We start from the raw sequence: 15,974 nt of genomic DNA on the forward strand, positions 1-15,974 counted from the left end.
TAATCGATTCTTTATAGATGCAGACAATGTGAGTGCAGAGAGGATTAAGCACAGATTAAAGAGATGTGTATTGTCTCCAGACAGGACAGTTAGTGAGATTTTGCAAGTCCAGGCAAGTCATGGGGGTTACAGATAGTGTGACATGAACCCAAGATCCCGGTTGAGGCCGTCCTCATGTGGCTATCAGTTTCTGCTCAGCGATTCTGCATTATCATATGTTTTGAAGGCGACCTTGTAGAACGCTGACCTGAAGGTCTGAGGCTGAATGCCCGTGATCGCTGAAGTGTCCCCTAACAGGAAGGGAACAACCCCTGCCTGGTGATTTTTGAGGGGATCCTTCCATCTACTGTCGTAGCATCAGCATGGTCTCCCCAATGTACCATGACACAGGACATCCTTTCCTGCAGTGTATCAGGCAGACAATGATGGCTGAGTCGCAAGATTATGTACTGTGTACCTGGTGGACGGTGTTCTCATGTGAGATGTTGGCATCCGTGTCGATGATCCAGTACATCTTGCAGAGGTTGCTGTGGCAGGGTTGTGTGGTGTTATGGTCACTGTTCTCCTGAAGGCTGGGTAGTTTGCTGCGGACAATGGTCTGTTTGAGGTTGCGTGGTTGTTTGAAGGCAGGTAGTGAGGGTAGTGCGAGATGTTCGTCTTCATCGATGACATGTTGAAGGCTCTGAAAGATGCTGCCATAGCTTCTCCGCTCCGGGGAAGTACTGGACGACGATGGTACTCTATCCACTGTGTCCTGTGTTTGTCTTCTGAGGAGGTCGGTGCGGTTTTTCACTGTGGTGCAATAGAACTGTTGATTGATGAGTCAAGCACCATATCCTGCTCTTACAGCATTTTCTTACTTCAGGAGAACAGTGACCATGACACCTCACAACCCTGCCACAACAACCTCTCTGCCAGATCATTGACACAGATGCCATCATCTCATGGTAGCACACCATCAATCAGGTACATGGTACATACTCTTGCGACTCAGCCAATGTTATCAACCTGATACGCTGCAGGAAAGGATGCCCCGAGGCATGGTACATCGGCAAGACCACATAGACGCTACGACAATGGATGAATGAACACTGCTCAACAATCACCAGGCAGGAGCATTCCCTTCCTATTAGGGAACACTTTAGCAGTCACGGGCATTCAGCCTCTGATCTTTGGGTAAGCGTTCTCCAAGGTGGCCTTCACAACGCACAACAACACAGAATCACCAAGCACAAACTAATAGCCAAGTTCCGCACACATGAGGACGGCCTCAACCGGGATCTTGGGTTCATGTCACACTATCTGTAACCCCCATGACTTGCCTGAACTTGCAAAATCTCACTAACTGTCCTGTCTGGAGACAATACACATCTCTTTAACCTGAGCTTAAAGCTCTCTCCATTCACATGGTAGAGAGTTGACTGGCTGTAAAGACTCGCATTCCAACCATGATCTTGTAATTGAATTTGTGTCTATATATGCCCTGTTTGTGAACCCAACTCTCCCACTCACCTGATGAAGGGGCAGGGCTCCGAAAGCTCGTGCTACCAAATAAACCTGTTGGACTTTAGTTTGGTGTTGTGAGACTTCTTACTGTGCTTACCCCGTCCAACAGTGGCATATCCATATCTATTGCAAAGTGGCAATGGACCCCCCTCCCACCCCCGAAACCACCAATTTACTGGGACATCAAGTGTCTTGTAATTATGGTTAATAGGCCCACTACCCTCACCTCTTACTCCCCACCCACTATTTATGTGATCCATGACCCTTCACATCTTTCATGTCCCCTCCTTAGCTCCTCATATCTCTCATGCCCTGTAGTCTCTTCCAAGCCACCCATGTTCAGTCCAGGATCCCCATACTCCCTCCGTCCCCATTCACTCCATTTGTAATTGGTACAACAATCAGTGAGCCATAAAATAGCACTACCAAGTCTTTGAAATGTTTATAATAAAAACAGCCATTCAAAGATCTCTGTGAAAACCATTGGTCCTCTTCCCTTCTCACAAGGCTTTCAATCAAACATATGAATTCAAAGTCCCATCGAGTAAAACTGCAATTCACCTCTTTAATCTTGTCAACTAAACATTCAGAAAATCAACTTCAAAAAACACCAGATTATGACAAAGTAATAAAATGTCAAACAAAGCAGTACTGAACTGTGGAAACAGACCCTTGCTAGGCTAAATCCATTATTCATTCTTGGAGCTTAGCCAAGCCTTCAGCATGAGATCATCATGTGTTAACAGAAGCAGGTTGAGCAGATCTGTTTAGCCAGCTCGCTTCATTGTGAATGCTTGGCTGAGGCCCAAGAATGAGTCATTTCTGCAGTTCAGCAGGGGTCCGTCTACACAGTGGAAGGACATGTTTGTAAGGTGATGATAAAGGCATATGAGACACGGCCTTTATCAATTGAGACGTAGATTAAAAAACCAAGGAAGTCATATTAGAGTGGTATAGAACTTTTGTGAGGCCACAGTTAGTGTACTGTGTGCAGTTCTGGTCACCACATTATTGAAAGGATATGATTGCAGTGGAGGGGGCACAGAGGAGATTTACCAGGATGCTGCCTGGGATGGAACATTTATGTTATGAAGAGAGGTTGTGTAGCTTGGGTTGTTTTCATTGGAGCAGAGAAAACTAAGGGACGACCTGATCAAGGTGTGCAAGATTATGGGAGACACGGACAGAGTGGATAAGGAGCGACTGTTCCCCTTAGTTGAAGGATCAGTCATGAGAGGACATAAGTTCAAGGTGAGGGGCAAGAGGACGGATGTGAGGAAAGACATTTTATCCCAGAGAGTGGTGACAGTCTGGAATGTGCTGCCTGGGAGAGGGGTAGAGGTGGGTTGCTTCACATCCTTTAAAAAGTATCTGGATGAGCACTTGGTGCTCTTGGAGCACTTGGCTGTGGGCCAAGTGCTGGCTGATGGGATTAGGTGGGAGTTCAGGTGTTTTTAACATGTCGGTGTGTACTCAATGGGCCGAAGGGCCTCTTATGCACTGTACGATTCTATGATTTGCAAAGGGGAGTGCTAGTTTTGTTTGAACAACATCTTAATTACCTAGTAATAACTTAATTTTTCTTTGAAGATGTTTTTTAATGCCTGTGTTTTCATTTGGCACAAATCAGGAATGTGATTTGTCTTGATAAGTGCAGCTCCAGCAACACTCAAGACTCTTGACACAATTCAGGACAAAGCAATTTGCTTGATTGCCTCCTTTCCCACAAACATTCACTCCCTCTGCCACCAACACACAGTGGCAGCAGTGTGTACCATCTACAAGATGCACTGCAGCAACTCACCAAGGCTCCTTCAACATTCCAAACCCGTAACTGCTAGCACCTCGAAGGAAAGGGACGGCAGACACATGAAAATACCTCCATCTGGAAGTTCCCCTCCTAACCACTCACCATCCTGGTTTGCAAATATATCACCATTCCTTTCGTTTCACTGGGTCAAAATCCTGTAACTTCCTACCTAACAGCCCTGTGGGTGTAACTACATCACAAGGACTGTACACACCCACTCCCATACTGAATGTCTTTCCTTTGTCTTGACATTCTTTTTTTATTGCGCTTTGAGATATTTATCCATGTTAAATGCACGATATAAAAGAAAGTCATTTTGTCATCTCTATCCCCCAAGAGTAGTACGCTAGGTTAATGAAAATTAAACAAAATAATTTGTTTGAGGGCAAAGTAAGTTTGGGGTAAACATTTAATTTGTTCCAGATGTGTAAAATTAGCATTGTGAATCCACACTGTTATAGAAATAAAAATCCAATTTTCAATGCTAATCTGGCAGCTTTCAGAATAGGTAGATGATCCGCAACACAGATTTTAAACCCTGGCAGCAACCTGATGATACACTCCCTTGTTTCATTAAATATAATCCAAATTCTATGTTGAAGCAACAAATTTTAAGAAGGGACAAACCTGATTAACCTGAGAACTGAATACTTGTTGAGATAAACTTACTTGAAGCATGGAAGGGAGGATCCACTGATACCCACTCAGTGAAAAGAGATGGTTGAAGTGCACTGCGGTATTGATAGCTGTAGCAGCGTATTGTCGAAGCAGTGCGCTGTCCTCTGGGTGGAGAATTAAAGCCCCATTAAAGACATTCAGAAAGAGCATAATCTCATCTCCCCAGGGGAATTCACTGGGCATGCCCAAGAACATCTCCTCCAACAGCTTAATCCACATGCTCTTGTGAAGAGTATCAAGTCCAAATAGTTCTTTACCTGACAAAACAATGAAAAATTTCACCTTTATCTTCATCATCAGCACCCGGAGGAAACCCATACTGACATGGGGAGAACGTGCAAACTCCACACAGACAGTCGCCCAAGGCCGGAATCGAACCCGGGTCCCTGGCGCTGTGCGGCAGCAGTGCTAACCACTGGGCAACCATGTCATCCTCCATGTTGGATAATATAAATACTTTATAATCATTGCCTTTCGGACACATTTCACTTTCAGTAGTTTAAGTGAACTTGAACACGCATAAACATACAGTTGTTCATGTTTACACATCAATGAAATAAGAGTGAAAAAAGGACAATTCTGCAAACAGCTCGCCATCAGTAAGAAATAGTTATTGAATCCGTGATTCACCAAAGACTCAATGCTGGTGGGGTTTTCAAGGTGGCCCAGTACCATCAGAAATATCAGTTATGCTTGAAGGAGATGCAAGTCATGGTGGTACATTCTCAAACATCAGACTCCCACAATGATGCCATGTACCCCACAGTGACCCGAGACCAGAATTGAATCCAGGTTCCTGGAACTGTGGGGAGCAGTGGTCCACCATACACCCATTTCTGAGAACGTAGGCCTCATAATTGTTAGGTTGGCCCACCTGTTTCAATTTATTAAGATTTGTGCCTTGATCCAGTCATAATTTTCTGAGGCAAGTTGTGCTTTGTTTCAACCTTACAATAATTGGACATTTTATAAGGTTGCTTGACACATTCAGTTTGAAGTCTGGTGAAGAATGATTTTACCTTGATGATCAGTGAACAGTGAAAATTCTGCATCAACTGCATTTCGAGGAAATGATGGAAGTCTGAGAAGATCCTCTTGCAACAAGGACACATGGGATGGTTTGTGTACAGAAGGGAGGTGTTGAGTAAGAGACATCAGAAACATGACCCGACCAAGCTCTTCCAGTTTCCGAGTAAACACCTATTTAAAAATATAGCCATTATCTTGTGAGAAAGAAGTGTATTTTTAAAACCCACAATTTAAATAGCAGCATATTGATGTGTTATTGTTCAAACATGGTATTAATAACTTAGTCATGGAAACACCAGCAAAAAAGGACTCACTGGGCCCTATTCTTTCATTTTGATTCTAAGTGCTGGGTGGATTTGAAACTGGGAGTATTTCAGATCTGACTTTTGGACCTGTTCATTGGCACGCTGCCTGCAAAAATATCAGTGATTCTGAATCGTGCTGTACAAGCCTGTGGGCTGGGCTCAGTTCACCTGAAACTCTGCAGCTCTGATTGGATGCGCAAAAAATATATAGAATGCTGCAATCTGCACCCCACCCCCCCCAAACAACGCCCACCAGGCCGGATAATGCCTTCCCCTGGCCCCAGCAGACATTGCTCCCACCCCCACAACATTAATGCCCCCTTTATGCCCACCCCCACACCCGCACCATCCAGACTGACCGCAAGCCCGTCCTTCCATCCTCCTACCGATCTCAAGCAGAATGGCAGCAGACTCCCTTCCCCTGCACTGATCTCGGGCAGAGTGGCAGCGAATCCCCCCTTCACCCCCACTGATCTTAGGCAAAGGGGCAATGGACCCCCTTCCCCTCCCACTGATCTCAGGCAGAGTGGCAGTGGATGCTCTATTCTCCCACCTACATTCTCCCCAGAATCACAGCTCCTTGAAAAGTTGAGAGGCTGCAGCAGGGCAATTTGTAAGAGTTTTCTGCACATCCTTCAGCTGGCAGTGTACTGAGTGCACTAGGACCCAGCAGCATCCAAAATACCTGAGGTCAGTGCTGAGACCCGAATCTGTGCTGCAAATTGGATGTTGGACACGTGTTGAGCAACAGCCCCACCCATCACACACACTTGCAGACCATCCCCTCCCCACTGACCCAAGAAACAAAATGGCTATAACAAAAGTAAGCAGCAGAGAGCCATTAGATGCCAGGCACGTACCTCCTCACTATCCTTCACTGATGGAGTGCCGGAGTCAGACTTTTATGGAGCATGTCTGTTTCATACCAATTCCGGATTTCCGGATGGGCGAACACGGTGGTAAAGGGAAAAGTGCCAGTAAATTAGGCGTGTAGTCCAATAAGTCAATTTAAATGCATGCAAATGCACTTAAATAGCCTATCGCGACCTTTTCGGGCACAGTCCCAATCACGGCAACTTTGGGGTTTTGGTAAAGGGGAACCGGAGCAAAGGTGGGCGTGGATCGCACTACTCGCTTCACACCCGACTTTATCTAGTAAAATTGGGCCCACTATATCAGTGTTGGCTCCACATTCTCCCTTATATTTTACCGATTGGGCTACTGAAACCATTTGTGTAATACATGCTATGTGTGGCCCGGTGGCACAGTTGTTATGCACTGCTGCCTCACAGCGCCAGGCACCCGGGTTCAGTTCTGGCCTCGGGTCATTTTTGTGTGGAGTTTGTACGTTCTCCCCGTGTCTGTGTGGGTTTCCTCCGGGGGCTCCAGGTTCCTTCCACAATCCGAGTTAGGTTGAACGGCCACACCAAATTGACCCGAATGTCGGGGGGATTACCAGGGTAAATATGTGGGATTACAGGCATAGGGATTGTGGTTGGTGCAGCCTCAAAGAGCTGAATGCCTCCTTCTGCGCTGTAGGGACTCTATGATGATTCTAATCTAGCACAAGGATCTAGTGGAAAGTCCATACATCCAAAAAAAGTTATTAAAACATCAAAAGTCCTTGCTTAAGACCAGCTCGTGATTGTTGCGTGGTGTTGGTTACAGAGAGCGACTGTTTAAAAAGTCATCATGGTCTTATCAACAACTATTTATTACCTATTTGTAACTATATATTTAGATATTTATACTAACTATTTGTAACTATATGGAACAGTCAGGTGAAGCATTTGAAGAAGACAGAAAAGAGCTCAAACAGGGAGTTAGGAGGACAAGAAGAGGTCATGAAATGTCCTTGGCCGACAGGATTAAGGAGAATCCCAAGGCATTTTATACATATATTAGAAACAAGAGGGTAGCTAGAGGAAGAGTTGATCCACTTAAGGATAAAGGAAGAAAATTATGTGTAGAACCAAAGGCGCTGAGTGAGATCCTCAATGATTACTTTGCATCAGTATTCACAAAGGAGAGGGACACACTGAGTGTCTTGGAGAGGTGTGTAAACCTTTGAGAACAAGTCATCATTACAAGGGAGGAAGTGTTACGTGAATTAAAAAACATTAAGGTAGACAAATCCCCAGGGCCAGATGGCATTTATCCCAGATTACTGAGGGAGACAAGAGATTAAATTACTGCACCTCGAACAGAAATCTTTGTTTCTTGATTGGCCACTGGTGAACTACCTGAGTTTTAAAGGATAGCCAATGTTGTCCCGTTACTTAAGGAGAGCAAGGATAACCCGGGTAATTATAGACCAGTGAGCTTGACGTGAGTGAGTGAAACTGTTGGAGAAGATTCTTAGGAATAGGACCTATACACATATGGAACTGAATGGTCTTGATAGCGACAGACAACATGGTTTTGTGTGTGGGAGGTCACGTCTCACTAATTTAATTGAGTTTTTTGAGGAGCTGACAAAAATGACTGATATGGGAAGGGCTGTGGACGTTGTCTACATGGAATTTAACAGGGCATTTGACAAGGTCCCTCGTGGCAGGCTGGTGCAAAAGATCATATCTCATGGGATCAGGGGTGAATTAGTTAGACGGATACAGAACTGGCTTGGCCATAGAAGACAAAGGGGAGCAGTGGAAGGATGTTTTTACTGAACGAGGTCTGTAACTAGTGGTGTACCGCAGGGATCAGTGCTGAGACCTCTCCTATTTGTAACATATATAAATGAGTTGGATGAAAACATAACTGGTTTGATTAGCAAGTTTGCGGATGATACCCAGATTGACGGAGCTGCAGATAGTGATGAAGATTGTCAGAGAATACAGCAGGAAATACAGATAGACTGGAAAATTGGAAGAAGAAATGGCAGATGGAATTTAATCTGGACAAATGTGAGGTGATGCATTTTGGTAGATCCGATTCAGGCGGGAACTATACAATAAATGGCAGAACAATCAGGAGCACAGACACAGAGAGATCTGGGAGTACAGGTCCACAGATCCTTAAAAGTGGCAGCACAAGTGGAAGAGGTGGCAAAGAAAGCATATGGCATGCTTCATCGGACGGGGTATCGAGTATAAAAGTTGACAAATTATGTTACAGTTATATAAAATGTTGGTTATGCCACATTTGGAATACTGTGTCCAATACTGGTCAACACACTACCAGAAGGATGTGGAAGCTTTGGAGAAAGTGCAGAAAAGGTTTAGCAGGATGTTGCCTGGTATGGAGGGTATTAGCTATAAGGAGAGATTGAATAAACTGGGATTGTTCACCCTGGAAAGGTGAAAGCTGAGGGGTGATCTGATAGAAGGTTCTAAAGTTATAGAGGGAGATTGGGTGAACAGTTGGAAGCTTTTTCCCGGGGCAGAAATGATAATTACAAGGGGGCACAAGTTCAAGATAAGGAGGGAACGGTTCAGTGGAAATGTGCAGGGGAAGTTTTTTTTACACAGGGAGTGGTGGGGGCCTGGAATGCACTGCCAGGTGAGGTGGTCAAGGCAGTTACGATCGTCACATTTAAAACTTATCTTGATAAGCAGATGAACAACGGGGAATAGAGGGATATAAGCAGTTGGTCTAGATAGGACAACGTGATTGGTGCAGGCTTGGAGGGCCTGTTCCTGTACTGTTCTTTGTTCTATAAGAAGCACAGGCAAGGAGCTCTCTCCTTATTTAGCTCTTACGTCTCTGTTCAGGTCTGGGTCATGTGTCTCCTTACATCATTATGTGGGTGGTACTGTATTCAGTGCTACACTAACCCCAGATGTGTCAGACCCTTAAGATGTTGGGTGGAGTTTCCCACTGAACACACCTCTTGCTGCCAGGAAACTGTGCATAGTTAAAGCCTACTAGCAGATGTGTTAAAATGCAAGCCTCAAGATCCCTTCACTAACAATCGCTACATCGATTTACAAGTGTCTAACTTGAGTGACTACTTTTTATTTAGAATGTGGGTTGAATCAGTGAAGAGGTAGATGTAAAACAGCACCATCCTTACAGGAATGTGACAACCTGACAGCACTGCACATATAGGGACAGTAGTTATAAATTGCAGTCTGAAACTTGACTGCACCATCATGCAGGTATGTCACAATTGTTTCCCATTGTGGAATATCGCAGAGTCACCCATCCTCTAAAGGACCACAGTTGTGTAAAATAAATAGTGTATCTTCTGTTCAAATATATTTCAATGGGAAAATATTTACATGGAAAGGACATAAAGTTAAGTCTCAAATGCTTTTCTTCTCACCTGTTTCTGGATCAGCTCTTGCCCTTTTGAAGGAAGCATATGGACAAGATTCAGCTGTGGTGAGACTGAGCGCCGAAAGGGATAAATATCCCGTACATAAGTCTATAAAAAGAGACAAGCCATAACATTTAGAGCATGTTAATAGACAAGTGACTGTACACAGTGCACTGTGAACACTTGAACCATACACTCCAGGAATATCCCTTACTTGTGCTGAGTCACTTTACCTCAGCTGGGTTACACGTCAACCCCAACACCACTTTATATTTAGCATCTAACCTAAAGCAACACTCCAATCCAACACTGAGAAACGATTGGAGTTTCACAGGTGCAATCCATTAGGGGGGATGTTAAAGTAAGGACTGATCCATCTATTCGAATATAACAGGGGCTTCCCAAAGGCCCAGTCAACTATCCTCCCACCAAAAATGAAGATTAACTTAATTTTTGTTTCCAGATCTTCCTGTGGGTAAAATTAGTGGTGTGTGTGATAAGGGAATCTCGGTGATCATGGGTGGTTTTAATCTGCGCGTAGATTGGGCAAATCAAATTAGCCACAATGCCGTAGAGGAGAAATTCCTGGAGTGTATACGGGATGGTTTTCTTGACCAATATGTGGAGGAACCAACCAGAGAGCAGGCCATCTCAGACTGGGTACTGTGGAATGAGAAGGGAATCATTGCCAATCCAGCTGTACGAGACCCTTTGGGAATGAGTGACCATAACACGATGGAATTTTTTTATCAAGGTGGAGAGTGAAGTAGTCGATTCAGAGACTCGGGTGCTGAATCTTAATAAAGGAAACTATGAGGCTACGCAGCGTGAGTTGGCCTTGATAGATTGGAGAGAGTTACTTAAAGGGATGACAGTGGATAGACAATGGCAAACATGAAATCATGGGGGGAACTGTTTATTCCTGTCTGCACAAAAGCAAAATGGGTAAGAGGGCCAATCCATGGTTTACAAAGGAAATTAGAGAGAGTATCTGATCTAAGGAAGAAGCATACAGATTGACCAAGAAAAATAATCGGTCTGAGGAATGGGAGCAGTTTAGAATTCAGCAAAGAAGGACCAAGGGATTGATTAAGAAGGGGAAAATACAGTATGAAAGCAAGCTTACAGAGAACATAAAGACCGACACTAAGAGTTTCTATAGAAATGTGAAGAGAAAGAGGTTGGTGAAGACAGATCCCCTACAGACAGAAACAGGAGACTGTATAATAGGGGACAAAGAAACTGATTACATGCTTTGGTTCTGTCTTCACAAAAGAGGACACAAGTCAGGTGCCAGAATTGTTGGCAAGTGCAAGATTTAGAGAGAGGGAAGAACTGAAGGGTTTCAATATTAGTAGACAAATGGTGCTGGGAAAATTAATGGCATTGAAAGTGGATGAATTCCCAGGGCCTGGTAATCTACATCCCAGAGTGCTTAAGGAAGTGGTTCTAGAAATAGTGGATGCATTGGAGGTCACCTTCCAGGATTCAATAGACTCTGGAACAGTCCCTGCAGATTGGAGGGTAGCGAATGTCACCCCAATATTCAAAAAGGGAGGCAGAGAGAAAACAGGGAATTATAAACCAGGAAGCTTAACATCGGTAGTGGGGAAAATTCTCGAATCCATTATCAAGGACTTTGTAGCAGAGCATTTAGAAAGCAGTGACAGGATCAGACAGAGTCAGCATGGATTTATGAAGGGGAAATCATGCTTGACAAATCTGTTGGAATTCTTTGGACAGAGGTGAGGAGGCATTTATTCGCCCAAAGAGTGGTGAGCCTGTGAAATTAATTACCACAGGATGCCAAAATGTTGAATGTATTCAAGAGGCGGCTGGATATAGCACTTGGGGCAAATGAGGTCAAAGGTTATGGGGGAAAAAACAGAATTAGGCTATTGAGTAGGATGATCAGCCATGATTGCAATGAATGGCAGAGCAAGCTCAAAGGGCCAAATGGCCTCCTCCTGCTCCTATCTTCTACGTTTCTAAGTGGCTATAGTGTCTGCCTGCAGTATAATAGTCACTATAGATATTCACAATATACAAAGCAGTGTGAGATGTTTCTGAGAGATGTGATAAGATACTTGATAATTGCAATCTCTCTTTTCAGTTAAGAAGTTGATTTTGTGTTCTCCGCCTAGGAAAAGAGGAAAGAGGAAGAACATAGTCATTAGGTGGGATTTTCCAGCCACGCTCACCCCAAGATGAGATCCAAGTCCCAGCCAAGGTCAATGGACCTTTGCATGGACTGTGTCCCACCCACTATGATTCTCATGGCAGGTGGGAGAGGAACATTCTGCCCATTGTGTCTGCTTTGAATTGCTGTTCAGTGACATCTATTGAATAGACACAAATGAAGAATGATGCCCCATGGATTAATATCCTGCTGACATTCACTGTTTAGGTTCACAAACATCACGGAGTGACTACTGGGTGAAGTTTTGGACCACGGCTCAGGAGGGGAAAGGAGAAAAGTAGAGTGCATTAAGAAACTCAACAGAAGGTTCCAAATTATTATTCTGTTACACAAAATATGCAGTGTCCTTGGGTGGATTAGAATAGAAAAGTTAAGAATCATCCTAAATTGAGCCTCACCATCATAAATGCATTGATCTGTAGGCATCCCTAACCCAGCTCATCAGTCAGGACTCGATTGGCCTCAATCAGCTGTGATTACCAGCCAACGCCCAAGGGTTGAAGACGGGTGTTCGATCAGGAGTGGGGGGGGGACAGTGGTCACAGTCTCAATGTGAAGGGAGATCATCTCTGGCTGGTTCAACCTGCACACTAAATTAAGTTGCAAAAAAAACTATCCACTGGTTTATTCTTCTGCCTTTAGCAGTCTCTGATTAGTTTAAATTTTTGTTTTGGTTAGTCTAGAAGTGGGTGAAGGATTTCATTTCATTTCAATATGGCTGTTTAGAGCAAAATTATACCACATATAGCAGCAGTCTGAGTGAATCCAAATCACTTCCCAGCGTCAAATTGGCCATTGTTCTGTCAAAACAGACACAACAATGTCAAATTTCTCTTTTTGCAAATAAGCATTTTAACACATATAAAGCATATGATAACAATTGTGAAAATTTTCAATTTGTAACATTTTACAGTAATTTTCCTGTTTTCAATGTTTCTCCGATTAAATAATCATCTGACATTTCTCATTTTCAATTGGTCAATGTCTTACTTTAGCGTAATGTATCAGGTTCCAACGCTTATCCATCAAAAAGTAGTGGTTTGACTGAGCTTCAGGAATATTAAAAAATTCCAAGCATTCCTACAAAGAAAAAATGTAGCAACTTCAGCAATTAAAATCTATGCACGTCAAACGGAATACAGTGAATTCTTTCTAAGCTTAGAACATATTGTCATGTTATTTGAGTGATATATGTGGAACCACGTAACAACCCATGAGTATTTCAAATATTCTCTAATACACATGCAATGACCAAAGAATGGATTTTGTGATAAACAACATATCCTCTATACTATAATGAGCAAAAATAAACATATATCATATGTACAAAATAGTCATGTGGACATATTAGTCATTGAGTTGCACAAAAATGGTGCCGCAGGCTCAACAGTGCCAAGGAATGATAAATACTGTAATTAATAAAGTGTATGGGATCATGGGCTTTATAAATAAGGGCATAGAGAACAAAAGAGGTTATGCATAAAATACTGGTTTGGCCTCAACTGGGATATTTTTTGCAGTTCTGGGCACCATACTTTAGAAAGACGTGAAGGTGTCAGAAAGAGTGCAGAAAGGATTCATGAAATGGTTCCAGGCGTGAGGAACTTCAGTTCCACAGATACATTGGAGAAGCTGGAACTGTTCTGCCTGGAGAAAAGGAAGTTGAAAGACGATTTGATAGAGATGTTCTAAATCCCGAGGGGACTGGACAGAGTAGATGGGGATAAATTGTTCCTGTTGGTAGACGGATGAAGAACAAGAGGGCACAGATTTAAGGTAATTAGCAACAAAAAAAAAGCAACAACGCGCTGAAGAATAATTTTTTCATTCAGTAAGAGTTTAGAATCTGCAATGCAGTGTCTGAGAGATTGGTGGAGGCAGATTCAATCTTGGCTTTCAAAAGCGAATTAGACCATTACATGTCAAGAAAAAAGATTTGCAGGGCTACGGGAAATAGTCGAGAGAGTGGAACTCGGTGAATTGCAGTTGCTGGGAGGCAAATGGACTCCTTCTGTGTTGTATGATTCCAAGATAACGGGCATACTTTACAGAACTAAAAGTTTCCCTAACAAATGCAGTTTAAGTCCATTGGTATTGTCCTAGATGGTTCAAATACATTCTTTAGAAAACATACATTTAGTGACTGGTGGTAAGTAAGAGTGAGTACTGAATTGATTATTTTAGGTGGAGGGATAGGACATAGTTATTACAATTTCAAGCTATTGGCGGGAAACCCTGATCACTGGTTGTAGAGTGGATACTGGCCACAATTTTTCATTCATTAAAATACATTATTGGACCTAAATATGTCTCAACCTTGCCTGAGGTGAAAATTGTGATTTATTTTGTGGCAATTATGAAATGCACAAATCACAAAGAACAAAAATTGTTCTAACTAAACATTAAATAGAGTAGGAATGAATGGCTGATAAATAAGGCATTTATATTTAAAAACAAAATAATTAACATATATATATGGAAATAAGATAAGATTATTTTAAATGAAGTAAACATAGTAACAACCTTGCATTCAATGCAGTATCTTAATATACACTACACACACGTTATAGACATTTATTATATGACACATATTAAACATCTTACATTTCTGCAAGATGAGCAATAATAGAATGTTAAGTCATCTGAGACAAGTAAATTGCTCATGATAATAAAATATGATCCCTTACCTTAAGAACAGCTTCAAACTGTGTATCCTCATGCACAGGAAGTTGTGTTGGAATATCACATTCATTTTGTCCATGGACAACTAACGTCTTTGTTCCTGGGGAATAAAGACATTCTACATCTAATCTGTCCTCTAAAAAGATTATGCTTGCATCTTAATTAGCCACTGAGACAAAAAGACAATGCAAACTCAAACTTTTCACAATAAAGTAGAAGCGAAATATTGCGGATGCTGGAAATATGAAATAAAGGCTGGAAAACCCAGCAGGTTTGGGAGCATTTGTGGAGAGAGAAACAGAGATAATTGGGCAAATTCTCCAGCTTTTCATGGGATTCTCAAGTCCTACAGACAGTGCACCCCCCCTCCTGCAGGTTTCGTAGTGGCTTGGAGTGACATAAATGGGTAGCCTATTGACAGCAGTGGGACCAGAGAATCCCGCTACCAGTGAACACGCAGCTGGGAGGCCAGAGAATTTCCCCCAATGTTCTGAGTCTATAGGACTCTTCTTTACAAAAGGGAGAAAAATGGTCAATTTTATATTGTATAAGAGGGGATAGAGTGGGTAGAACAAGTAGAAGCTCAGAGATAGGTAGGAGTTAGGAAACAGTGCAACAAAGACGTGTAGGTCACGAGACAGAGTTAATGGCAGTGTGAAGAACTATGGGAAGTGCTTTAGTGGCATAAAGGTAAAATATCAGAATATGTTAATAAGAGGACAAAGGTTAGTGCTCAGTGAAAGCAAAACTTGAGAACAAGTGACTGGTGGCTCAGTGGGGGAGGGGGGAACCCTGGATCATGACCTCACCAATAAACACCAACCCATTATTTCCAGGACTGTCACTGACTTCATTGACTTTGGAGGCCTTCCCTTCACAGATTCCAACCTCATGATTCCAAAAAACTGCACAGTGCACTTCTAATTCTTTCCCAAAATCCACAAACAGGGCTGCCCTGTTAAATCCGTTATATCAGCCTGTTGCTGCTCCATGGCACTAATTTCTTCCTATCTTGACTCATCTTCTCTCTCCTTATCAAATCCCTTCCCACCAATATTGGTGATCCTCTGTTACCCAACGTCATATCCAAAATTTCTAGTTTCTTGGCTTGAACTACCTCCTCTTCACTACAGATGTCCAATCCCTCTACACGTGATGATCTGAGAGCTCTCCATTTCTTCCTGGAGCTCAGGCTTGAATAATCCCCATCCATCACCACTCTCTTCTCTCTAACCAAACTTGTTTTGTCACTCAACAATTTCTCCTTTCACTTGTCTCACTTCTGCAAAGAAAATATTTGGCTTTGTTTACCCCTGCATGGACCTCAGTTATGTTTCTCTTTTTGTGAAGGATGTAGAACATTCCTTGCTCCAGTTCTACTCAAGCCCCGTCCCACAACATTTTTTCCATTTCATCGATAGCTGTATAAGTGCCACTTCACGCTCTCATCTAGACCTTGAAAAGTTTTATTAATTTTGCTTTCAATTTGCACCACTCTTCACT

General features: G+C 42.8%; 1 protein-coding gene across 6 annotated transcripts in view; it reads right to left on the reverse strand.

The window, feature by feature from the left end:
- unc80 (unc-80 homolog (C. elegans)) overlaps window positions 1-15,974 on the reverse strand; it is a 262,012-nt gene that overhangs the window by 89,493 nt on the left and 156,545 nt on the right. For all 6 annotated transcript variants that reach the window (XM_080198381.1, XM_080198378.1, XM_080198379.1 and 3 more), the window contains 5 exons: window positions 14,477-14,571; window positions 12,780-12,869; window positions 9,596-9,697; window positions 5,014-5,194; window positions 3,986-4,251 (listed from right to left, as the gene is read on the reverse strand). In XM_080198381.1, coding sequence (XP_080054507.1) covers window positions 3,986-4,251; window positions 5,014-5,194; window positions 9,596-9,697; window positions 12,780-12,869; window positions 14,477-14,571 — 734 coding nt within the window. The remainder of the gene's footprint in view (window positions 1-3,985; window positions 4,252-5,013; window positions 5,195-9,595; window positions 9,698-12,779; window positions 12,870-14,476; window positions 14,572-15,974) is intronic.

This window comes from Carcharhinus amblyrhynchos, chromosome 11, assembly GCF_965287045.1.
Source record: "Carcharhinus amblyrhynchos chromosome 11, sCarAmb.v2.hapA, whole genome shotgun sequence".
Lineage (NCBI taxonomy): Eukaryota > Metazoa > Chordata > Chondrichthyes > Carcharhiniformes > Carcharhinidae > Carcharhinus > Carcharhinus amblyrhynchos.